At 34.8% G+C, this 27,600-nt stretch overlaps 1 protein-coding gene across 2 annotated transcripts in view; it reads left to right on the forward strand.

Moving 5' to 3' along the window:
• LOC102729343 (sodium channel protein type 3 subunit alpha) overlaps positions 1-20,045 on the forward strand; it is a 112,020-nt gene extending 91,975 nt beyond the window's left edge. For both annotated transcript variants that reach the window (XM_081814277.1, XM_081814276.1), the window contains 9 exons: positions 806-960; positions 1,715-1,888; positions 8,216-8,338; positions 10,858-11,130; positions 11,996-12,049; positions 13,072-13,209; positions 14,271-14,375; positions 16,010-16,280; positions 16,800-20,045. In XM_081814277.1, coding sequence (XP_081670403.1) covers positions 806-960; positions 1,715-1,888; positions 8,216-8,338; positions 10,858-11,130; positions 11,996-12,049; positions 13,072-13,209; positions 14,271-14,375; positions 16,010-16,280; positions 16,800-17,995 — 2,489 coding nt within the window. In that variant the 3' untranslated portion in view covers positions 17,996-20,045. The remainder of the gene's footprint in view (positions 1-805; positions 961-1,714; positions 1,889-8,215; positions 8,339-10,857; positions 11,131-11,995; positions 12,050-13,071; positions 13,210-14,270; positions 14,376-16,009; positions 16,281-16,799) is intronic.
• The last annotated feature ends 7,555 nt before the right edge of the window (positions 20,046-27,600 follow it).

Raw genomic sequence — 27,600 nt, forward strand, 5'->3', positions numbered from 1 at the left:
TGGCCTTCAGGCAAAAAGAGATTCTAACTAGTGTTAAGAATGAATATTTAAGGGTGCCGGGGTGGCTCAGTCAGTTAAGTGACTGCCTTCAGCTCAGGTCATGATCTCAGGGTCCTGGGATCGAGCCCCACATCAGGCTTCCTGCTCGGCAGGAGGTCTGCTTCTCCCTCTCCCACTCCCCCTGCTTAAGTTCCCTCTCTTGCTGTCTCTCTCTCTGTCAAATAAATAAATAAAATCTTAAAAAAAAAAAAAAAAAGTTTATCACCAAAAAAACAATAGTTTAAAAAAAAAAGAAAGAAAGAAACTATTTATACTCATGCAACTCTTGATAAAATTATTCCTTGAATTTTAGGTGCCTGGCTAAATATATACCTCTGAGAATGATTTACTGTATAGGAAGGATGCTGAAGATAACTAAGGAATGAAGTAGCCAGTTACCTGTAAATGATGATCTGAGATTGGCATGGGAGAAAGCAACAAAGTTTATTTTTTCCTATCTAAGATTAGAATATATTTTCTAGGAAAGGTGGAGGTGGGTGGGAAAGCAAAGAAGGTGGGTAGGGTGATGGGCAAAATTGATAAAGGGGATTAATAAGTACAAACTTCCAGTTTTAAGATAAATAAGTCATGGAGATGAAAAGTATAGCAAAGAGAATACAGTCAGTAATACTGTAATAACTTTGTATGTGACAGATGGTGACTACACTTATTGTGGTGAGCACTTAGTATGTATGCGATTGTTGAATCCATATGTTGTACAAAATACTTTTTTTTCTAATTTCTTATATTTAATGTTATATTTTAGGATGTATTAAAAAGTTTCCATTCTGTCAAGTAAGTATAGAAGAGGGCAAAGGAAAGGTCTGGTGGAATCTTCGGAAAACCTGCTACAGCATTGTTGAACACAACTGGTTTGAGACTTTCATTGTCTTCATGATTCTTCTCAGCAGTGGTGCTTTGGTAAGTGAAATGCAAAGTGGTAAGAGTCAGGTTCTAATGAAATAACTTATTTTCTGAAAATATCACAAAGAGACAATGAGTTTAAGATGCAAAAGAGGAGGTGTATCTATGCCTGGCAGAGCATGGCACCCAGGGTTTAACTATGCAAAATTCAGTACATAATAAATCAGACCTATGAACAGCCAGATGGAATTTCTCATCTGGTGTTTATCTAATAGATGTTTTCCTCACTGAGACAACCATTTACAGAGACACCCTGTAACGACGTTAACTTCCATGTCAAATACCATCCAGTTCACCCTAATAATTATATTAACATTTATGGACTAAAAGTGTATTTTGTTTTCTTTATGTATAATCAATTTACTCTTTCAAAATAAGCCAGATCAGTCAGGGAATCATTGAAAGTAATATTGGAATAGGCCAAGTCTATCCCCCATTAACAGAACTTCTAGTTATTTCCTGAGTTCATATTATTTCTCTAAAAGCATGTCTTTATAGCAGTTAATTGAGATAGAGATTTTGGGGTGAGAGGCAGGAAAGAAAGAACATACTAAATCAGTAAAGATACTGACATTTCCTTGCCAATATTTTCTGTTAGTTTTAGTCTTCAGCTTTTGTCTGGTGTTTGTCAGATATTAGCCAATATTTATCAAATTACTGCTTTGTACCCAATATTATACTAAGCAATTTTATCAAGTATTTGGGGAAGGCCAGCCATTCAAATAAAATAAAAGCATTTTTTGATTCGCAGGCTTTTGAAGATATATACATTGAACAGCGAAAGACTATCAAAACCATGCTAGAATATGCTGACAAGGTCTTCACTTACATATTCATTCTGGAAATGCTCCTCAAATGGGTAGCTTATGGATTTCAAACATATTTCACCAATGCCTGGTGCTGGCTAGATTTCTTGATTGTCGATGTAAGTATCCTGAGTGATTTTTATGAAATTATTTTTTAAAGAGGCAAGTTTGACATTTCATATATTCCTGATTAAAACCTTGATTTTGAAAACCTAGCTTCACCAATGCTGACACAGCTACGCAGTTTAAAAAAAAACTACAATAAACATAAAAATTAGGAAAGTTTCATGGGAAATGGTAGAAGAGGTCCTAAAAATGTGGACAGTGGTAAGGAGAACACAGAGTGTTCTATGCCACAAGTAGACAGTTCTTTTTCTGAAAGTTAAGGACCTCAAGGTAGGGAATAGCTAAAAATCTGTTGACAGATCTAAGCACTTAGCCTATTAACAGTTACATTTTAAAAAAACAACTCCAGGAGATAAAATCAAGACAGATTTGGGGCTCCTGGGTGGCTCAGTTGGTTAAGCATCTGCCTTCGGCTCAGGTCATGATCCCGAGGTCCTGGGATCGAGTTCCGCATCGGGCTCCCTGCTCAGCGGGAAGCCTGCTTCTCCCTCTCCCCACTTGTGCTCTCTCTTGCTCTGTTGGTATCTCTCAAATAAATAAATAAGTAAATAAAATCTTCTAAAAAAAAAAAAAGGACAGATTTGGGGCCAGGAATTGCAAGATTGCATTTTAATCCCTTACTAGAGTACCTGTTACTAAATAATGTTAAAATAACCCATTTACTGTATTCATTCGGTCACATACCCAGAGAGACAATATAAAGTACATTTCCATTCTTAAATCAGTAGTTAGATATCCCAGTTGCTATTCAGAAATTTACCATGCAAAGAGTTAGGTGTAGGAGCCCTGCTCTGAATCTGATTACCCTGGGGTGGGCAGTCATAAAAACATTACCAATTATAGGATCTGTCTGACTTGCAGCTTATTTTCTCATTCCAAGCAATGAAGCAGCACTGGGGCAAAATGACAGTCATTTGGTTCTTTGTAGTCTGTGATATTCCATTGCACAAGGTTTTACAGCCTCCCAACAAAACAAGGTACTTTAAGCACTATCTCTAGCCGTTCCCTAGCAATCATAAAGCACTTGATTTTTAGCTCTAACACTTGCCAATACGAATCAATAATTGCTGTATGTGTACATTCATTCTTTTTATCATTTTGACAAGTGTGGGCCTATCTAAATTCTACTCCCCTTTCTCACACACATACACACTTAGAGTGCTATAACCAAAATGTGTTTAACCCTTTGAGTTGATAAGAAATCTGCTACCAAGTCACTTTAATAGAGCAGAAATGATTTCCAATTTCCATGGTTGGCTTTTAATGGATAATAGAGGTCAATTTTAATGTTATCCTGAAAAGCTATCCATAAAGGGAAGTTTAATATTCTTATAATCTGAAGCTGGAATGAGCTTCAAAGAATATCTAAGGCTTTATTCTAGACATTAGGGAAACTGAAGCCTCAGTTTAAATAATTTTCCTAAGATAACACAACTACTTAGTAACAAAGCTGAGATTAGTATCCAAATTTCCTAATTCTCAATTCAGTTCTTCTTTACTCCAAGGGTTTCCTATCTAACTGCTATAAATGTAATACTCTATTTTCAGACTGGCTTTGGGATTCAGCATTTATAATCTCCAGCTTTTCCGTGAAATAATGGAACACTGAATACATTTAAGAATCCTTTTTGGTTCAGAAAGATTTTGTCATGCATGAAGATCATTTACAAATGTGATAGAACTCCAGAAAATTCTGAAATTTACTGAAATATTTACATTTACTAAAAATTTTACATTTACTGAAATACTACATTGTACTTCAAGTATTTCCATACATTTGGCCCATATAGAAAATATGAGTAAGATGTAAAAATTTCTCAAGAGCAGGGGTTTTGTAGCCTATTTGTATCCTTAGATACACCTAATATAGATACTTAAGTATCTATTGAATAATATCTAAATGAATAGATTTAATTTCAAAGAAATTACTTCCCTTTTAGTGAGTCTCAATTAGTACACTGAAACTGGGTAATTAAAGTCTTCTACTTTGGGACAAGTTATGTTATCTTAAATGAGTCTATTCTTCTTTACAAAGCCAGGGTGGAAATATGTGGATTAATATAACCTCAGTAAATGTAGAGATAAAACTGTTTTTGAAAGTACAAGTAAAACATACTTAAAAGAGCTTCACCAGTCCATCAGGTATATTGATGTAAAAAAACTAAAAAGCTACCAAAAGCTTACCAAGGGAAAAAAAAAAAATCTGAGGTGTAAGTAAAGTACTTCAAACCAGAAGGAATAAGCTTTCAAACCTTAAAAAATTTATTTGTGTAAAAAATGTAATCTCTTCAATTCCTTACCTAAAAGTAAAAGTAGACTGCAATGGGATATCTATCCAAACTCCTAACATTTATTCATTTATTTGATAAATGTGTTGAGCACCTAAAAAGGGCCATATGCCATTTTAAACAAAAGAGGTATGAACACGAACAGACCAAGCCCTATTAGGGCTTACACCTTGTGGGAGGAAGGAACAAACAGTAAAGAGGTAAACAAGTAATATTTAAAAATAAGCTATTTTGTCACAGGTGATATGATTGTTTTTCCTATTTGGGTTTTTGCTTCTTGGCTTTGTTTTTTGTCATGAAGAAATGTTTCACATTGATTTGGTCAAATTTATCAGTCACATTTTTTTCTCCTTCTTGGTTTTTGTTCATGCTTCTGAAGGCCCTTTCTTATCAAGATTATTAAAACATTTTTCCAGGTTTTTCCCCAGTTTTACAGTTTGAGTTTTGTTTGTGTTTCTTCATCCATTTTTATTTTATATTTTAATTTTTTATCAGTCTGAAATTTATTTTGGTATAAAGTGTGAAGTTAGGATCCAATATTATTTTCCTCAAAATGGTCTCTCATTTATTTTTTTCACCTCTCATTTGAAATGCTACCTTTATCTACATGCTAAATCTCAGCATGTCTTAGGCCTAATTTGGACTTTGTCTACTAATTTCTTTGTCTACTAATATGACAGCTTTAATTACTGCAGATTTATAATTGGTTTTAATTCTAGTGGGGTCAGTCCTCTCTGTTCTTCTTCTTAAAATAGTATTTTAAGTTATACTTTTTCATGTTAATATTTTAAAATGTATGTAGTTCCAAAAGACTCCTACACAACTTTTTAAAAAATATATGAAAAAAATTATTGGTTAGCACCTAAAATAATTATAGTATTGCTTATAATAGTATTTCACTTTATTCCCTTTTTTTTGATGTCAACAATAATATATCCGCGAATATTGAATTCTTCTACTTTTCAAATCCATATAGCTCTTATTTCTTTCTCCAGAAAATGTTAAAAAAATAACATTGGTAGTGGGCATAGTCTTTGAGCCCACTTTAATGAGAATGCTTCTAGATTTTGCCATCAAAATTTATGCAAGTGTTTGGACTGAAATGTATCATTGGAATGCATGGAAGTGATTACATGGTTTTCATTTCAACTTGCTCATACTGAACCTTAAAAAAAATTATCTTTAGCCATTTTAAAGAGAAATACATTCATATTATATGGTTCATTAACCAATCACAGAACTCCTAGGGTCTTCTTCAGAACCATCAAATCCCGCCTGCATTATTTCTCTTTCTCAGTCTCACTGCCATAGGAATGCAGAAAGGTGTGGATGACAACTAAACCATCTCCCTGAAACTTCTAACAGAGAGTTTTATATATTTGCTATACTGTGAGGCACCTAGATTCATATAAATTTATACTAAAAATTCAGTCTTTGTCAAAGGGCTTCTGTTACACTTGCACACATTAGCAAGAGTGCCTTTTATGTTTAGCACATAAGAGATGAGGATAAAAATACTATATATTGAAAGGTTGGGGACATGTTTGCTGAGGTGGAAAACACACTGGACTAGAAAACAGAAGACATAAATTCTAGTTATGGTCTTGCCCCTTGCTACCTTTTCCTAGACTAGTCATTTAACCACTCTCAGACAGAGATAATAAGTAAAAAAGCACACTACCAATATGTGTTGGTATCTTCAAATTTTAAGTACACTGCAAATCTTTAAATTATTTATTTCAAAATTGCCTTTAAGGTATATTAAGTTTTTTGCATTAGTTAACTCAATAAATGAGTTTTTGTCCTACACAAAACAGAATGAGGTCTATTAAAAGAAGCTCAGTTCACTAAGGCCCCACTTCTCTAGGCATTCACAGAGTCACCCCACTGTGGGGTGGTTATATGCAAGTGGGTCTCCCAGCCTTTGAATCTCGAATTTCCTATCCATCTGATTTTGGCCATTGCCTTTCTTTTCTTTTCAAACCATAAACTTCCTTACTTCAGGTTGTGAGGAATTTGCAGCCACTTCCCCTTAAATGCCCAGTTCTCAAATAAAGGACTTGGAGAGCATGAGGGAAGTCTTCTGAAAGGAGATCCAGAAGCCTAAAGAAGCTGTTAATGTTTCTGAGGCAAAGGAGCCCAAAACATAGAAGCCTGCATGTTCTCAAATAACCTTTCCCATCTTTCCAGTCTTCTGCAGCAGCGAACAGTAGACAGAAATGACTAGCTCAATAAATTATCCTGCCACTAGTCATTTATTTTTCTGTTAAATTATCTGAGATGGGGGCGCCTGGGTGGCTCAGTAGTTAAGCGTCTGCCTTCGGCTCAGGTCATGATCCCAGGGTCCTGGGATAGAGCCCTGCATCGGGCTCCCTGCTCCGTGGGAAGCCTGCTTCTCCCTCTCCCACTCCCCCTGCTTGTGTTCCCTCTCGCTGTGTCTCTCTCTGCCAAATAAATAAATAAAATCTTTTAAAAAAAATTTCTCTGAGATGTATGCTAAATTAAACAACAAGGAAAAAGTGGCTCCATTTGCTTTTAAAGCTTCAGTTCTAGTTTTTATGTCACCCTTTAAACCATGTATTCTTGGGCAGATCAGTCTCCATCCTACCATTACAAGGATTCATTTAGATCCATTTTCAACAGCCCTTCTTGCAAAAATTAAGCCCCAGTGCCTTTAAACCATCCAGTGGATATAATGAATTAACTCCTCCTTATGCATCAAGGAAAGTACTACCTTTGTACAATCCTTGCAAGAACTGGGCACCTGGGTGGCTCAGTCGTTAAGCGTCTGCCTTCGGCTCAGGTCATGATCCCAGGGTCCTGGGATCGAGCCCCGCATGGGGCTCCCTGCTCGGCGGGAAGCCTGCTTCTCCCTCTCCCACTCCCCTGCTTGTGTTCCTGCTCTCGCTATCTCTCTCTCTGTCAAATAAATAAATAAAATCTTTAAAAAAAAAAAAAAAAACAATCCTTGCAAGAACTGAAAAGATAGTCACTTAAACCATTTCCTGCGTTTTGTGGTTCAGATGAGGAACAAATTTTTGATAATGTATGCAAACGGTTAAGATATGGTTTTGAAGTCAGATCACTTGGGTTCAAGATCCACCCAATTTCACCTCTTATTACCATGCATCCCTTTTCTTGGGGGTGGGGTGAGGGGGGCTCAACTCCCTCACCAGTGAAAAGGCAATAGTAATGGTATCTACTTCTTAAGATTTATATGCATAAGGCACTTAGAACAGAACCCTGCATATAGTAAATGTTCAATAAATGTTATACTGAAAGAAAATCTAAGCAAATAAAGTGTCTTCCTCTCAAAAAAGGGCGTGTCTTCTTTAATCTTTCATATATTTAAGTAAAATTTAGTATATGTGTAAATATCAGAAGATGTATTATCACTATGAATTATAAGTCCGGAAGTTTGGATGAACATTTCTTCATTATTATGAAACTACATCATGGTCTGATAACATTTTTTTCAGGTAAAATTATTCCATTATTTATTGATCCAACACATATTAACTAAAGCGTATTTAACCAGACAGTATTAGGCACAGTAAGAGAAGAATGTTTCATCCCAGCACATAAAAAGTTTATGTGACCTGGAAGGGGAAAGAAGATATCTAATCAATTGATTCTATTAAATGGGAAATGCCTCCAGTACACATAACCAAGATACTACATAAGTTCAGGAGAGAAACCTGATTTCCAATCAATGATATTAAGCACAGATCCATGGAGGATCTGGCTATTGAACCAAATCCTGACTCATCAGTGATATATGCACAGGTTGAAAGGGGTTCCATGGGGTGAAATATCTTATAAAATGGGCAAAGATTGTTTTCATTGGTAAGAAGAGCAATAACATGAAATGAGGCTGGCAATATAAGATGAACTCACTACGTGGAAGATGAAGGCTGCGCCAAGGTATGTCTGAATTTCATTTAGTTGGTACTAAAGAATAGACACCACATCCTATGCCTTTAGCAGACAGTTTATTTCTAGGTGAACTATTAATATCTTTTCTTTTTGCAGGTTTCTTTGGTTAGCTTGGTAGCCAATGCTCTCGGCTACTCAGAACTTGGTGCCATTAAATCCCTACGGACATTAAGAGCTTTAAGACCTCTAAGAGCTTTATCCCGGTTTGAAGGCATGAGGGTAAGAAGAACAAAAGCTCTCTGATGATTCATATCAGAATTAAATGTAGGTAATGATTTAGATACAGAGGAGTACCATACTCCTCTGATATTTACTTCATAGAATTACAGAATTTCAGAGCAGGAATCTTAGGTGTCATTAAGGCCAGCGGCCTGAAACTGAGATTTATTTCAACGGGTCCTCAGAAATTGTTTGTGGCAGAACTAGGACTGGAATCCAAGTCTTCTGATGATAGTTAAAGATGTTTCCACAACATCCAAAAAAAACATGTACTGCCATTTATTTCTTTTCATTGCTTATACATATTTAAATGATTTTTTACTACTGACATTCATCCTAGTAGGGGTTTTTCTTCCTCCCATTAGGAGGTTTGATTCCTCAAAAATCACTGGTAATGAATGAAAGGTAAATGGTTTTTGTGTGCTTTACTTCTTCAATTAATATCAGTAACAAAAATACTTGTTGTACAAGAAAACAACTCTAAATCGTAGCCTCTGATAAAATCTATACATCCTAAGCAACCAAAATAAGGGGTTAGAATAATTAACTAGGCATTTCAGGAAACCCCTGGGGTTTGTTTTAAAGATTGCCGTTTTAAGTGGGCATTCTGAATGAGTTTCACTTTTTCCATAGCATGTGTATTTTCATCTTTATTTTCCAGCTCTCTTCTTTAGTGTATACTTTATGCATCTACACATAAAGTACACACTTATTTAGATACACAACCACTTGTCACATCCCTCAAAATACTATTTAGCAAAGGCCAGGTTTGTTTAATACAGCATGCAAATGCACATGGATATTGAATTTCTCCCTGGCCATAAGGCTTTTATGTTAGGTTTGTTTAGAGCAACAAAAACACTTCAGCCTTGACTTAGAGATTCACTCATCAGGGATGATGAAACCACTCTCCAGACTCTCCAGAAGCACTGTAAACAAAGAAATACTTGTTTTTACATGCTAATTTCATTTCAGTGCCACTTGATAAAAAAAAGTCACAAGATAAAATTCATAAAAATTATTATACAATTTCAAGTTCTATTTGACCAATCTTTGCCATTACTGACACTACGTAAGCCCTCATTTGCTTGCATGGTTTCACATTAACAATTCCTTTTTGAGGGAGGATAGCAATGAACAAAATAAGAAACTTATAGATAAATTTGTTCTCATCTGAAAAAATATTCTGTTTGGCACTTTTATTTTTTTAATTTTTTTATTTTTTAAAGATTTTATTTATTTATTTGACAGAGAGAGAGACAGCAAGAGAGGGAACACAAGCAGGGGGAGTGGGAGAGGGAGCAGCAGACTTCCCGCGAAGCAGGGAGCCCAATGTGGGACTCGATCCCAGGACCGTGGGATCATGACCTGAGCCGAAGGCAGACGCTTAACGACTGAGCCTCCCAGGCGCCCCTGTTTGCTATTTTTAATTCAATCCTATGACAGAATTAATGTTCCAGCTATGAAATACAGTAAAATGTGTCATGCAGTCATTTGATAAGAAAATTTGTGGAGGTCATTTTACACAAATTTTAGTAACAAAGAAATATGGCAAGTATAATATATAACTTAATTTCTAAAAGAAATAAAATTCAAGTAGCATATGAAATTTTTACGTTTTTGGATTTCAGGATTTGATGTCAATTTAAAAATTTTTGGTGTTGATTTCTAACATAACATTTACATTATTTTAAAATAAAACAATAGTTTCATTTAACATAAATGCTTAACAAAAGAGTCCAATACGAATCAGATTGGATAAGAAAAGATACTGTCAACTTCCCTAGGGATTTCAAAATACATCTTAAGCTTTTGAATTTAATGAGAGGATAGGTAACTTAATTTCTCCTTCATGAAACAGGTCAGCTTAGGTTGATGAAGTAACATGTACCCCAAAGTGAACATTTGAGAGATTTAGAATAATAATGAGGACATATTTGGTATTTTTATGTCCAGAGATAAATTCCATCTCATTTAATATACTTTTTTAAATTAGGATTTACCAAAAGAGAAAAAAAGAACCTTGTAAATTCTTAACCCTATTCTTTATGGTTATAAAAAGTTGACTTGATCTGAGAAGGCAGATTTAAGGCTTTATTAATACTTTTTTTGCAAAGGGTTTGTTTAACCATGTTTTCAAATCATCATTCATTAACACTCTTGAAAATTAAAATGTATTGCTGAATGACAATTATTTCTTCTGTTGGTATTTAATGCATTTTTTTTCTTTTCTCCCCAGCATACAAACATTTTCTGACTCCATCTTACTACATCAGGTTTTTATTTCTTTTCACACTTTGTCATATTTTGCTTTCCCTAAATCCTTTAGCTCTCTAGTTGTGTCACTGTTTGTTTTCCCTCATCAAATATGTCCTAGAAAACATTGCGAGAAACAACTTATCCACCTAGATTTTTATTTAACTCTTTTCATGCCCATTTTAGCATTAAAAAAATAAATGAAAAGAATGGTTTTCATTTTAGCGATTTGTAAGCAGCCTTATCCTCATTTTCTCTTCCAGGTTGTTGTGAATGCTCTTGTTGGAGCAATTCCCTCTATCATGAATGTACTCTTGGTGTGTCTCATCTTCTGGCTGATCTTTAGCATCATGGGTGTGAATTTGTTTGCTGGCAAGTTCTACCACTGTGTTAACACGACAACGGGTAACATGTTTGAAGTTAGTGAAGTCAACAATCTGAGCGACTGTCAGGCTCTTGGCAAGCAAGCTAGATGGAAAAACGTCAAAGTAAACTTTGATAATGTTGGCGCTGGCTATCTTGCATTGCTTCAAGTGGTAAGTTGCCACTGTATGAGTTCTGGAAACATTTTCAAATGTTTTACAAAAAATCATTTCTCTGATGTTCTTTGTTTGAATAATTAATATCTGACAGTACAAAAGTAGTTGATGATAACACTTATACTATTAACTTAACTTGACTTTAAGATGTTTTGCAGTTACTTTAATATGTATTTCCCCAGTTGTTCAGCTTTTAGTATGTTTTAATATGGCATTATATTCCTGCTTCCCGGTTTTTTTCTTATTATATTACTGAGTGCTACTACACTGTTTTTTGTTTTTCTTAGCAATCATTGCCAAAGGAGCAATTTTATATGTTAAAATAACAATGTACATATTTTAGTGATGAATTAAATGTTTACATTATTAGCCAGAAAATTTACTGTACTAACATTTAAGGGGTATGGTTCTACTATTTGCAGAAATACGAATCTTATGGAGATTTCAAAATGTATGATGTTTAATAATTTTGACTTAATTGACCACATATTAACTAATCAGTAATTCACTAATGAAAACAATTGAGTTGTGTTTAAACACACTATAGGTTTGAATCACAGAGCTTATATTTTGGTATAGAAAGGATTTGAGACTGAGATGGGTATTTTAAGAATCAAGCCTCTAGTTAAATTTTTGTGTAGAAAAAAATTAGTATCTTCCAAGAGAAACAAAGAAAATGAATTCCAGACTCTAAATACAATCATATTCTACTTCAATTCAATTCCTTTCAATCTCTTGATAGAGAATTGTATTATATCACACAAAAACTTACTTGTAGTAACACTATCAGATTTTCATATGGTAAAATGGCATATTCTTGGATTAGGTTTTCATGCAGAATTCAAATATGTATTGTTCACAGGCCACATTCAAAGGCTGGATGGATATTATGTATGCAGCTGTTGATTCACGAGATGTAAGTATCACTCAAATACATTTATAGTTACAAGATTTTCCATAGTGAACATTTGTAATAATTTAAGTGAATGACCAAGAATTTTATACTAGATGCAATCAGGACATTTATAATTGCATACAGAAATGATCCTCGGGGCGCCTGGGTGGCTCAGTCGTTAAGCGTCTGCCTTCGGCTCAGGTCATGATCCCAGGGTCCTGGGATCGAGTCCCACATCGGGCTCCCTGCTCGGCGGGAAGCCTGCTTCTCCCTCTCCCACTCCCTCTGCTTGTATTCCTTCTCTCGCTGTGTCTCTGTCAAATAAATAAATAAAATCTTTAAAAAAAAAAAAAAGAAATGATCCTCTTAAGTTAATGCACTTCAATAAAGATGATATTTTGATTAATATATGTCTGATATACATATCTAATATGGATCAGATGCATGGATCAGAAGACATCAAACTGGTCCATAAGTAAGACTCAAGATCAAGAACATTGCTCATGAGAAAGTAACTTGCCTCTCCCTATTCCTGGACAGTATGATAAATCAGAGTTTGTGAAGTTAACTTCCAAAAATATAATGGAAAAAGCAAGCAAGTTTCAGGGAAACTCAATTTTGAAAATAGGAATTAAAAAAAATTCCTCAGAACATATATGCATTCCTCTTAGAAGTTGATGTTCTATTATTAAAGCCTTATCTTCAAGAACCAACATCTCCAGACCACCCAAATTTAAAATGCTGCAAAAAAAAATTATAAAACTAATAGGTTCAAAACATTTCTTGTTATACCCCTGTTATTTACTCTAAAAAAAATGTACAGGTAAACCACAATGGAAAAATAGATTCAAAAACAAGCATAAAAATTATAAACTTTCATTATCCTAGATCATACTAGTTTGAAAAAAGAACTTTTTTGCAGAACAGTAACTCAGGGAAAGGCAAAAATAACTCTAGATTAACAACACTCACCAAATTGTTAACTTAGTTTAAGTATTTATTATGTTTTTAAATATTATTTTAATATTTTCAATATTATTTAGGTAAAACTTCAGCCTGTATATGAAGAAAATCTATATATGTATTTATACTTCGTCATCTTTATCATCTTTGGGTCATTCTTCACTCTGAATCTATTCATTGGTGTAATCATAGATAACTTCAACCAACAGAAAAAGAAGATAAGTATTCCTTAGCTCTCAGCTTTCCCCATTCTGAGGTTCTGAGTGTTGTACCGCCAAATAATCAGGATACCCATAGTTAAGATAGACTTAGATCATTTTTATATTCTTTTCAGTTCACTATGTGGTCAGTTCAGCTGTGGAGTTTCCAGCCTCTAGCTGGTGGCTCCTCTCTAGGTTCATCCTCTGCAGAGCTGCTATAGTGTCTTTGTGACAAAAAATGTGACCACTGCTTCAAAGCATCCAGTGGGTCTCCTCTAATGCTTACCCTTGCTTACAGAGAATTTCAGGAATTATTTCCACCCAGTTTTCTAGCTTCATTTTCTTTCACAACACATCTCTATATCTACTTCCCTACTCCTCAGTCATTATCTGCCATCACCCTATCACACGTTACACACATAGCTACATGGATTTTTTTGCCCTTTCTGTACAAGCCATGCTCTTGTACCTCCATGACTTTACATAGGGTATTTCCTTTTCCTGGAATGCTTTGCCTAGCATACCTCTAATCATCTGTTAAGGCCTAGCTTAAGGGTATCGTCCTATATAAAGCCTGTTTCTGAGTCTTCAGGGTTTATTTTGATCTCTGCAATACTTTTTTATATATCCTTATACATTTTCCACCTGTTTTCATTTTCCTACTCCACGTGACAACAAGATATTGGTGTCTCATATATCTATTTAATTCTGATAAGTTACATTTTCTAGCACATGGAAAGTACTTAAAATTATTGAATAAAGAAGGAAAACAGTGAAATGGGCTAAGAAAACATTTTTTCTTTCACAAAAATATATTTGAGACTCCTGAGCCTCCTTCTAAACATAATATAATCAAATTAGGATCCTGTCCTAATCAGAGATTTATGTGATTATAGGTTTTACATAATAGTAAAGTCCTCAGAATTTCACATAAAGGAGAAAAGCAGTCTGCTTTTATATATATATGGGATAATTTCCATTTAAAAATTGAGAAAAGACTAAAGACTCAGAAATATTTTTGTATACGTGCTGTTGTAACACATGTTCAGATTATAACCAGTTTTATACTGTATCTTTACTTTGGAGGTCAAGACATCTTTATGACAGAGGAACAGAAAAAATACTATAATGCAATGAAGAAACTTGGATCCAAGAAACCTCAGAAGCCCATACCTCGGCCAGCAGTAAGAATTACTCATCTTCTTTAATATTCTAAACCTTATTTCCATATGATGAAATTGGCAGTGCTCTGGATGAGAACATACTGAGTGATATCACCACTGTATAACATGCCCTAATTGTAAAGTTCATATTGTTTAACACCATTCACAACTGCCACACTCAATAAGAATTCCTAAGTTCTTAAAAAGGAGGTAATGCTCTTTACAGTTTGTCAATTGAAAACGTCCAACTTGAGGTTCCCAATAACTGCTTCCAAAGCAGCATTCGTATTCCTTCTGCCACCTACTGCTTCCAAGAATGTACCCAACCTTGTTACATGGCACCCTCTTGCCATTTAAATAGATGGAGTCTGGAAAACTCCCACCCCACCCCATCACTTCCCTCTATACTATTTGTTCTCTCCATTTGTATGACTAGAAAATACTCTTAACCTTCTTGGGAAGGAAAAGGGCATCATCAAAATAGTTTGTTTCACCAAATACAGAGAAAAGAAAAAGGCTTAATCAGAATGCTTACTATGTAGAGCTTCATAATATATGAAAAGACATAATAACGATGGATTATGTTCATAGAGCTGTACTCTAACTTATCTATCTTAGACGGGTAAGGAATAAGGAAACTGAGGCCCCCAAAAAATCGTACCCAAAGTCATAAAGCCTGTAATTGCCAGAACTGGGAGTTAACAAGCCCTCATGAATCCTATTAATGACTTCAGTTTACCATATTTTTAAGAGTTTTGGAGTTGAGGTTGGAAGCGACCAAGGGGGGAGGTAGGGCAGGATACACAAAACACCATAAATCTGCTTTACTGAAGGTCATTTAAATATATTTAAAAGAAAGAAACTTGGTCAATTCATGAAATTGATTTTCAGTAAGCTATGAAATTTTATTTTATATTTTTATTCTAAATTATTAAAAATTTATTTTCCTAATAGAACTATATTTCATGACCATAAATGTATGTGACTCCTGAGATGATTGCTAATAAGACAAAGAAAAAATGTCATGCATTTTTGTTGAAGCATAGATAAAGAACAGATGAAGAAAGATAGATAAATAACAAATACACAGACACACATAGTTAGAAGAGGTAGAATAGATAATGACGGACATATTTGGAAAGAGGGAGAGGTGGAAATAATATATAATATATATAATATACATATAATATATATGATATATAATATATATCATATATATAATATATAAACCAAAATTCCTAAAGTATTGATAAATGAATTAGGGTATTCATCCATCTAAAAGTCTGTCTGTATCAACCTACTTTGTAAATCTTCATTATGTTTTCATAATTTTTTTGTAAAAATTATAATTTTTTTTAAATCAAGCAAAGCCCATGCATATTAACAGCCAATTGCCACCAATTTATGTCTTACTGAGTTTTGTCTTCCCATGGAACTTAAATATATCAAATACGTTTTGTTCTTATCATATGACTTTTTCATTTCCTTCTCGTATTTTAATGTGAAGAGACATGGAGCACAAAGAATTGTTTGGACTAATGTGAGAAGGGTGTATATCTCATGGCCATATATGGAAGGACTTCACCTGCGGTTTTACTAGATCATTATTTATGAAATATGCACATTAACCTTCTCTCTCCTCTCTCTCTTTCTAGAACAAATTCCAAGGAATGGTCTTTGATTTTGTAACCAGACAAGTCTTTGATATCAGCATCATGATCCTCATCTGCCTCAACATGGTCACCATGATGGTGGAAACTGATGACCAGAGCAAATATATGACTCTAGTTTTGTCCCGGATCAACCTTGTGTTCATTATCCTGTTCACTGGAGAATTTGTGCTAAAGCTCATTTCTCTCAGATACTACTACTTCACCATCGGCTGGAACATATTTGATTTTGTGGTTGTGATTCTCTCCATTGTAGGTAAGAATAGTTTAATTACAGAGAGGTACCATTGTAGGTAAAGCTCCCCAAAGCCTGACAGCTGTGCAACACGGAAATGAGATCTGAGAATGTTAATGTATAATTCTAAAGTTTACCACTATTGCTCATTTTCCTCTAACTGAAGAATGTAGGTATTCAAAAATAGAAAACAATATATTTAGAGATTTCAGAAATAATCTTTGTTTGTAATCAGCACATCTCATGTGTGGGGATAACTTTCCATAGTAAATGAGCGTATATAATCTTAAATTGCCATGACACTCTGAGATTATTTAATTTGTTGGACTTTCAAAAAATCCCATATTGGTTTATAATGTTATAGAATCATTTAATAAAATTCTGTAATCTTTAATTACTAATATTAAGGAGTGGACCCAAATATTTAGTAAAAGTTTATACTCGTAACAATCTTGCTGTTATCATAAACCTTGCAAAGATAAAGCATTCATATAAACATAAAATATTCACTCTTTAGCTGATTTCTGTATTTTTCTATAGGCATGTTTCTGGCTGAGCTGATAGAAAAATACTTTGTGTCCCCTACCCTGTTCCGAGTGATCCGGCTCGCCAGGATTGGTCGAATCTTGCGTCTGATCAAAGGGGCCAAGGGGATCCGCACGCTGCTCTTTGCCCTGATGATGTCCCTTCCTGCCTTGTTTAACATCGGCCTCCTGCTCTTCTTGGTCATGTTCATCTATGCCATCTTTGGAATGTCCAACTTTGCCTATGTTAAAAAGGAAGCTGGAATTGATGACATGTTCAACTTTGAGACCTTCGGCAACAGCATGATCTGCTTGTTCCAAATTACCACCTCTGCTGGCTGGGATGGATTGCTAGCACCTATTCTCAACAGTGCACCACCTGACTGTGATCCTGACACAATTCACCCTGGAAGTTCAGTTAAGGGAGACTGCGGGAACCCGTCTGTCGGGATTTTCTTTTTTGTCAGTTACATTATCATATCATTTCTGGTTGTGGTGAACATGTACATCGCTGTCATCCTGGAGAACTTCAGTGTTGCTACTGAAGAAAGTGCAGAGCCCCTGAGTGAGGATGACTTTGAGATGTTCTATGAGGTTTGGGAAAAGTTTGATCCCGATGCCACCCAGTTTATAGAGTTCTCCAAGCTCTCTGATTTTGCAGCTGCCCTGGATCCTCCTCTCCTCATAGCCAAACCAAACAAAGTCCAGCTCATCGCCATGGACCTGCCCATGGTGAGTGGGGACCGGATCCACTGCCTCGACATTTTATTTGCCTTTACAAAGCGTGTTTTGGGTGAGAGTGGAGAGATGGATGCCCTTCGAATACAGATGGAAGACCGGTTCATGGCATCAAACCCCTCCAAAGTCTCCTATGAACCCATCACAACCACTTTAAAACGCAAACAAGAGGAGGTGTCTGCTGCTATCATTCAGCGTAATTTCAGATGTTATCTTTTAAGACAAAGGTTAAAAAAGGTATCAAGTGAATATAACAAAGAGGCAATTAAAGGAAGGATTGACTTACCTATCAAAGAAGACATGATTATTGACAAATTAAATGGAAACTCCACCCCAGAAAAAACAGATGGAAGTTCCTCTACCACATCTCCTCCTTCCTATGATAGTGTAACAAAGCCAGACAAAGAAAAGTTTGAGAAAGACAAACCAGAAAAAGAAAGCAAAGGGAAAGAGGTCAGGGAAAATCAAAAGTAAAAAAGAAACAAAGAATTATCTTTGTGATCAATTGTTTACAGCCTACGATGGTAAAGTCTATGTGTCAACTGGACTCCCAGAGGAGGTCTATGCCAAACTGACTGTTTTAATAAATACTCATGGTCAGTGCCTATAACAAGACAGTGACCTCTCCATCACTACAACTCTGTGAGTCAGGGTATCAACAAGATTGACAAGAGGTTGCTGTCTTCATTACCAGCTGACACTGCTGAAGAGAAACTCATTGGCTATCTAGACTGTAGGGATAATTGTGCAAAGTGATCGTTGTAACTACGCCAAACACCTTTAGTACAGTACTTGCATCCACTCTATTTTTAACTTCCATATCTGCCATATTTTTACAAAATTTGTTCTAGTGGATTTCCTTGCTCCCTAATTCATAGTTTATTCATAATACTATGTCACTATTTTTGTAAATGCAATTTAAGTTGAGAAAAAAGCATATAAGAGCCCTGTGTTCCTACTCCATAAGTCTCTCGAATAATTAGCAAAAGTGTTTTGAGAGATAAAATTCGTGCTCAAAACCAGAAAAAAATATTCTAATGTCAATAATTTCAGGTACTTCCGTTTTCTAGATGGCTTTAATTTTGAAAGTGTTTTAGTCTGTTACATTTGTTTATATCTGAACAGTTATGTGCCTGTAAAGTCTCCTCTAATTTTTAAAGGATTATTTTTATGCAAATATTGTTTCCGCAAGTGCAAATTTTATTCTAAGTTCCAGAGCTCTATATTTAATTTGGTTAAATGCTTTCCAAAAACAAAATGAAAAAAATCTAGAAAAAGTATATCTAAAGTGTCACTTTAGAATAGTTGTCCCACTTTCTGCTGCAGTATTGCTTTGCCATCTTCTACTCTCAGCAAAGCTGATATTTTATGTCAATTCAACACACCCTGTTATGTAAATAGTTATTTTATCCTGCGGTGCATGTTTGGGCAGGAATATATATATATAATATACATATATTATATATATATATATATATATTCTGCTAAACAACATCTTTTAAATCAAATATGTACCACAGTGTATGTGTCTTTTGCAAGCTTCCAACAGGGATGTATCCTGTACCATTCATTAAACATAAATAGTTTGAAGACTATCACTAATGCATGTTAATATTGCCTATGCTGCTCTATTTTACTCAACACATTCTTCACAAGCCTTGGTTAGAAGTCACATGTTGGTAGAGTGAATTCAAACAGCTCTATCCAGTATGTCAAGCAGAATAGCTTGCAGTTACTTAAAAGTATCTTTACTTTTGCATTTTTAATTCAACTTGAATGTCACATGGTGTCTCTCTATATTTCAAAGAAACACACTGAGTACTGCCTATTGTCAAAACCTATACTTCATATTTTGCTAAAAATATGTCCAAAACTTGTTTAAATATAAATAATGTAAAAATATGATCAATTTTATTTGTTGCATTTTGTACATAAGAAAATTATTTTCAGGTTGATGACATGGCAATTTATTTTACTTTATGCTTTTGCTTTTTATTTTTAATCACAACTCCAAACTTTTGAATCCGTAAGACTTTTCAATGAATAATTTCCTAAAATAAAAGTTAGACAATGGGTTTTGTGGATTTCTTTGTTATAATATATTTTCTACCATTCCAATAGGAGATACATTGGTCAATATTCAAACTTAGATCATTTTTTACCAACTATGGTTGCCTCAATATTACCCATTATTCATGGAAATTTTTTTTTACTCAAACTTTTGTAGTATTTGCTTATGCAGACTAGTCTTATTTTTTTAATTCTTGCTACACTAGAGCTATTAGAGGAATAACATGGGCTCTGTCCTTTTTAGCCATGAACAAAGTGGCAAAGTTGTGCAATTACCTAACATGATATAAATTTTTGTTTTTTGCACAAACCAAAAGTTTAATGTTAACCTTTTACGAAACTATTTACTTGTAGTGTACTAATGAACTGCATGCAGGGAATTGCTATTACTAAAAAGAATGGTGAGCTACGTCATTATTGAGCCAAAAGAATAAATATTTCATTTTTTATTATATTTAACTTCTTGGCCTCTGTTTTTTTTATTGATGGATGTTTAAAATATACATAATTAATGACACCTGTACTTGATATGACATTTGTATACATAAAAGTTCACATGGATTTTATCTCAACCTAATATATGATCCACCAAGGAGTACTACAGAATAAAAGCTATGAAAAGCAGTTTTTGTGAACTTTTTTGTGTGCAAAGGATCAAATCCACATGTTCCAACTTGCAGTTTCAATAATAGTAGCCATTGACAATGGTTGTCAATACCAATTACTTCCCTTGGCTGTAAGCATTTTAATCTCAACTCCTCTCAGTGTTATTGATACCACCGCCAAATTTCTTGGTAGGTAGCAAAGGTTACATACTTTGTTATTTAAATGTGTTTTATGAACTCCTATTTACATATAAAGTATTAATGATGCAGTGATTGAGAATTTATGTTAACTTTTTTTGGGGGCCCTTGGATTTATGTCATCTCAAAACAAAATGTTTATTCTCAGTGGAAAACCCCCGTTGTTAAGGCGAAGTAGATCTAAATATGCATTTCATAATTTCCTCAATGTAAATGATATAAACTGACTTCAGAGGAATTCATTGGCTACTTTCTGCTAAAGTCAATTTTCAGATCTCACCAACACCACAGAGAAGCCAAGTATAACTTTGCAAAACCCTTAGCCTTTTTAGGCATCCCATCATATAATCTTAGCCAAGTATTCTATTAATTGATATGCATTATAGCTAAATGATTGTCTTCTAAAATAATCACAAGAGCCTTCAGCTGAAAAAAAAATACTTTAAAAAATATACCTATCTAGCTAACAGATAATCTGAAAATACTGTTCAAATATAGAGCTGTTAATATAGTTTAATAGATTTTTTAAAAAACTAATTCCACAAGAAAAATCCTTCTATTATTGAACTTCATGACAAAATTGTTTAAAATAACATACTAGAAAAAAATTTAAAAATAAAATAACATACTAGAAATAATCAACTTAGACATAGAAATAATACTATGAAATTAAGGAAACTTAAACTCACCAATAAGTGATACTGAATGGCTGCCCTTTAGTGAGGGAAGAACATTTGTATGGAGGAAGAAAATGGGCATTCCAGTTTTTAAATATTATAGCCAAAAGATAATGGCTATATAAACTTATATGTTTACTAATTTCCAAATAACTAGAATACAATAAAATAACATGAAAATCACTCTTGTGCATTTCAAACCATTCAGTAGTAATCATAAAGAAAGTTCTTGCTGACCATTTTTGCAGAAATGGAAAATACCAAAAAGACTGAAACAAGAGTTCCAACACTTGTCTTTCAATATCAGTTCTGGCATCAAATTAGCAATGTTAATTCAGACAAATCAAATTCTGGCCCCTCAGATTCCTCCTCTGTTGAAAGAGGCTATTGTCTCTAATAGGTCTTTAATTCTAAAATCCTATGTTCAAAGTCAACTTGTCTATTCAAAGTGATTAATCTTCCCTATACGGGTAATACTTAAGGAAAAAAATATGAATTGTCAATAAACCTTTTAAAATATTATTCAGATAAGCTTAAATAGACAGAAACACATTTGGCTTTGACCTTAGCCCCATTAAGAAGAAAGTTTTCTTGTCCTCAAAGATTTTATGCCACAAAGTGAAGGATGCGTTAAATAAATGAAAGAACGGCTATCATTTCTTCTTAATGGTGTTATAGATTTTTAAAAGACAACACCTGATATATAACAAAAATGAGGGGCACCTGGGTGGCACAGTCAGTTAAGCATCTGCCTTTGACTTGGGTCATGATCTCAGGGCCCTGGGATCGAGCCCTGCATGGAGCTCCCTGCTCAGTGGGGAGTCTACTTCTCCCTCTCCCTCTGCCACTCCCCCTGCTTGTGTTCTCTCACTCTCTCTCTCATATAAAAATATAAATAAAATCTTTATATATATGTGTATATATAACAAAAGTGGTTAAAACAAAGCCACTAAAAATTTACAACTTTACTTGTAAAATTGTCTAGAACCACAAGTGTACTTGCTTCTTGTCATTAACATCTGCCACAAAACTTCAAGACGGGCTTAAGTCTTATATTCCCTAGAGTACTGTTTTTATTACAAAAGAGTAAAAGACACACATCATTTTCTTATACTAACATCTAAAACATTTTATTTTTTTCAAAAACTTTTGTCGTTACTGAGTCCTATGGATCCTTTTGTCAGCAGAGCTTCTCCTCTCCTCTTCTCTGCAGAATCTCTGTTCTCCATAATTTAGCCAGATGACATATTGAAGTACATATCTGAAATCTTCTAAACCTGACAGCACCTCATTGCTCAGAAAATCAACTTCCCCTTCCATTATGGAGTAAAAACAAACAAATAAATCCCTGTGTAATATACCCCTTACCTATTCTACTGTAACATCCATCATTGGCCACCACTCAACAACTCATGCCTCCTACCCCTCAGAATCACACACTCTCTAGTTACATAATGTTTTGACATCTCTCCTGTCTTGGACATCTGTCTACTGTCTTTGCCTGAAATGTCCTACCTTCTCTTTTTTCCCCTGGCAAATCATTGCTTATCTTTCAAGAACTGTCTCAAGTATCATCATCATTTAGGAAGCTTCCTCAGAGTTCCCCAAGTAGAAATAAATCATTTCTCCTCAGATTTCCTAATGTGATCATACTGTGCTGTATTACCTCCTTTGCATTTATCTCCTCTTAATAGATTGTAGCACATCCAATGTATGGGACACATGTCATTAATTTCGTCACCTTTTTTTCCTTTAGGACTAGCAGAATATGTGACTATCAATGTTCAGATATATTGCTAGTATAATTGATTCTTGCAGAAACACACAAATATATTTAGGTGCCAAACAAGAAATACTAATAAACTTTTTCAGGCCTTATGGAGGACAATTCTCAAATTTAGTAACATGTAAATTCAGACAATCCACCTTTATAATCAGCTAAATATATACAAATATCTTGGAAATACCGTACACCTAGTAACTATGTTTACAAGTAATGTTTTTTACCTAACAAACACTACTGAAACAAAAACTCTATCAGTGAAATAATTAACTCTATCAGTGAAATAATCTTATTGAATTATCTTCAATAGATACATGTTGCATAGATAAAAACAGACTCAGGTTTCATCTCACTATCTTGATGTAGATAACCTTAACTTTAATAATTCATGAGTACACTGGTAATACACTAATAACTTCAGGAATTTGCTAGATATATGTATATTTCACCATATATTGGGACAACTATCCTAACCTCCCCCCATCATAAAATATCTAAAAATGGAGGGTAAAATATTGTTAAAAGACCATTTTTAATGTACAGTTGGGCTTACAAGAAAGCAAGGGAAATTCCCTGGGGCTAATGGAGAAAGGCAAGCAAACACTGAAGTCAGATGACACTTGGTGGGCTTCTATTGATCCCAGTGACCTACAGCTTGGTTTAAATTGCCTACATACAAGAAACAGAACACAAAGATTTGGCTCCAGTATGGGTTAGAGATCCTGAATAAATTCAAGGCATATAAAAGCTACACACTTTTTTCCCCAAAAGCTACACATTTAATAAAAGCATTTTCAAAAATCAATATTGCAAAAGCAGACAGGAAGGCAATTTGGCAAGCAAATTTTTCTGTCTTGCCTTAACTCTGAGTTTATGCAGAAAAGCCTCTCTTCAGACTCGTCGCTATTGGTCCAGAATCCACCTGGGTTTATGGCCCAAATTTATATTATCTGCCTAGTACAGAATACTACAAGCCAAAAATTCAAGTTGCTAGTGGTGCCAGGCTTCTGTGAGAAACTAACTGAAATCCTTTCTGAAAGACCACACCTCAGCCCAGACCTCAAAGATTTCCCACAAATAAAAGTTCAAGAAACATGAAATCACAGTAAGAGAAATAACCAAACAAACAATGAGAAAACAAAGCTGCCAGATGAGAGACGGAGAACTTATCAACAAATTCTTCAGATATAGGATATAAGTATATTTAATAGCATTTTAAAAAGAGGAATTAGGGGCGCCTGGGTGGCTCAGTCAGTTAAGCGTCTGCCTTTGGCTCAGGTCATGATCCCAGGGTCATGGGATCGAGCCCCACATCAGGCTCCCCGCTCAGCGGGGAGCCTGCTTCTTCCTCTTCTTCTGCCTGCTGCTCTGCCTACTTGTGCCCTTTATCTATCAAATAAATAAAATCTTTAAAAATAATAATAAAAAATAAAAAGAGGGATTAAAGTATGAATAATGGTGAGAAATAAAATTTATAAGACATACTTGAATGTTATGCCATTTCTAGAAATAAAGAAAGTAAAACCATCTGTAAGACTTAAATATCGGGTTACATGGAACTGAAGAGAGAAATCATGAATTAGAATCTGAAAAACTTACAAGCAAAACAGCAGAGGCAAAAAGGTAAAATGTATGAAACCCTTAAGAGAATTTCAGTAAAGGTGAGAAGGTACAAAATACCTGGAATTCCAAAAGAAGAATTAACATATTAGGCAGAAGTGAGTATTTGATTACAAAATGATTAAGAATTCCTTATTATTGATAATAGACACAAATTCTAACATTCAGGAATCACAAAAATCCTAACTAAAATAAAAGAAAACCATATCCAGGCAACTCTTAATAAAATTTCAAGACAATAAAGTACAAGAGAAAACCTTAAAACTAAATAGGATAAGAAGACAAAACAGAACAATTCAACTATAACAGCAATAACAAAAATATTGTAAGAAAATGTCCGTTAAAACTAGTATTTTATGCCCAGAAAAAAAAATATCTTTAAGAATAAAAAAAGAGGGGTGCCTGGGTGGCTCATTCAGTTAGGCGTCTACCTTCATCTCAGGTCATGATCCCAGGGTCCTGGGATCGAGCCCCACATCAGGCTCCCTGCTTGGCCAGGAGTCTGCTTCTCCCTCTCCCTCTGCCCCCTCTCCGCTCACGCTTTCTCTCTCTCTGTCTCATTCAAATAAATAAATAAAATCTTTAAAAAAAAGAAATGAAAATATTTGTTACTGGGAGTTCAAGAATTCTAATTGTATTGTTCAGGAGGATGATAAAGATAGTAACTTTTAATTTTGCTTAGAATACTTACTAAATTTCAAGGGTATACATGGAAAGACAAATGGGATAAAATGATTAAAAGGGTACAGAAGAAAAATTAAATAGCTTGACATTTAATAAACTTAAAAGCACAAGGAGGAGAAAAATATGAAAAATAAGACAAATGGAAAGTACACAATAACCTGGTAGAAATTAATAATAGCCCTAATAATAATTAGGAGTGCTTACTATGTTCTAATCATTTTTTCAAATACCTTACATGATAATTCTCACATTATCCCTATTAAGATAAGAACTATTTGAAGAAACTAAGACATGGAATATTCTCAAATTGCCCAAGGGATGCATTGCTAGGAAGAACAACAATAGGGATATTAATCCAGGAAATCTGGCTCCAGATAAAATCTTTTAATCACTGTATCATAGTACTTGACACCCAGAATGACTGTGTTACAAACTCTACATGAAAAATCACACTGTAAGGGATGCCTGGGTGGCTCTGTCAGTTAAGCATCTGCCTTCAGCTCAGGTCACGATCCCAGGGTCCTGGAATCAAGTCCCACATTGGGCTCCTTGCTCAGTGGGGAGCCTGCTTCTCCCTCTGCCTGCCGCTCCCCCTTCTTATATGCTCTCTCCCTCTCCCTCATACACAAATAAATAAAATCTTAAAAAAAAAAAAGAAAAATCACACTGTATTCTAAAAATGGTACACTCTGGAGAACAGCTCCAACACAGAATACAATGTAACACCATGGCATTGGTGATATCTATAAAAACATATCAATAATATGCCAATAATTACTAGTAAGTACATTGAACTGTTCAATTAAAAGGCAAATCAGGTTGATTTTTACAAGGCAGCTATTTAAAACAAATAAACCTAAAACATAAAAATTCAGAAAAGTGAAAAAGTAACAGGATTGGAAAAATATCAGACAAATACTAACAAATATTCGTTAAAGAAATTGAGAAAGACACAAAGAAATGGAAAAACGTTCCATGTTTGTTTCTTTTGCTCTGCAAAAGCTTTTTATTTCGGTGTCGTCCCAGTAGTTCATCTTTGCTTTTGGTTCCCTTGCCTTAGGAGACATAGCTAGAAAAATGGTGCTATAGCCAATGTCAGAGAAATTACTGCCTGTGCCCTTTTCTAGGATTTTTATGGTTTCAGGTCTAATATTTAGGTCTTTAATCCATTTTGAATTTATTTTTGTGTATGGTGTAAGATGGTGGTCCAGTTTCATTCTTTTGCATATAGCTGTCCAATTTTCCCAACACCATTTGTTGAAGAGACTATCTTTTTCCTATTGTATATTCTTGCCTCCTCTGTCATAGATTAATCGACCATATAGTCATGGGTTTACTTCTGGGCTCTCTATTCTGTTCTATTTTTTTTTTTTAAAGATTTTACTTATTTATTTGACAGAGAGAGAGAGAGACACAGCGAGAGAGGAAACACAAGCAGGGGGAGTGGGAGAGAGAGAAGCAGGCTTCCAGACGAGCAGGGAGCCCGATGCGGGGCTCGATCCCAGGACCCTGGGACCATGACCTGAGCCGAAGGCAGACGCTTAACGACTGAGCCACCCAGGCGCCCCTCTATTCTGTTCTATTGATCTACATATCTATTTTTGTGCCAGTATCATATTGTTTTGATCACTACAGCTTTGAAGTGTATCTTGAAATCTGAGATTGTGATACCTCCAGTTTTGTTCTTTTTCAAGACTGCTTAGTAATTCCACTACTGGGTATCTACGCAAACACAAATTCAAAAAGATACATGTACCCCTATGTTTATTGCAGCATTATTTACAATAGTCAAGATATGGAAGCAACCCAAGTGTCCACTGATACATGAATAGATAAAGAAGATGTGGTATATACATACAATAGAATATTACTTAGCTATAAGAAAGAATGAGATCTTGCCATTTGTAACAATATGGATGGATCTAGTGGGTATAATGCTAAGTGAAATAAGTCAGTCAAAGAAAGATGAATACCATATGATTTCATTCTATTGTGGAATTTAAGAAACAAAACAAAGAAAGAAAGAGAAAAAGAGACAAACAAACAAGACTGTTAAATATAGAGAACAAACTGGTGGTTGCCAGAAGTGACATGGGTAAGAGGACGGGTGAAACAGGTGAAGGGGATTAAGAGGACAATTATCTTGATGAGCACTGAGTAATGCATAGAATTGTTGAATCCCTATATTATACACCTGAAACTAATATAACACCATATGTTAATTATACTGGAATTTTTTTATTAATTTTATTTTATTATGTTATGTTAGTCACCATACATTACATCATTAGCTTTTGATGTAGTGTTCCATGATTCATTGTTTGCATATAACACCCAGTGCTCCATGCAGAACATGCCCTCCTTAATACCTATCACTGGGCTAACCCATCCCCCCATCCCCCTCCCCTCTAAAACCCTCAGTTTGGGGCGCCTGGGTGGCTC

This window comes from Leptonychotes weddellii, chromosome 3, assembly GCF_054177405.1.
Source record: "Leptonychotes weddellii isolate Sample4059 chromosome 3, ASM5417740v2, whole genome shotgun sequence".
Classification (NCBI taxonomy): domain Eukaryota; kingdom Metazoa; phylum Chordata; class Mammalia; order Carnivora; family Phocidae; genus Leptonychotes; species Leptonychotes weddellii.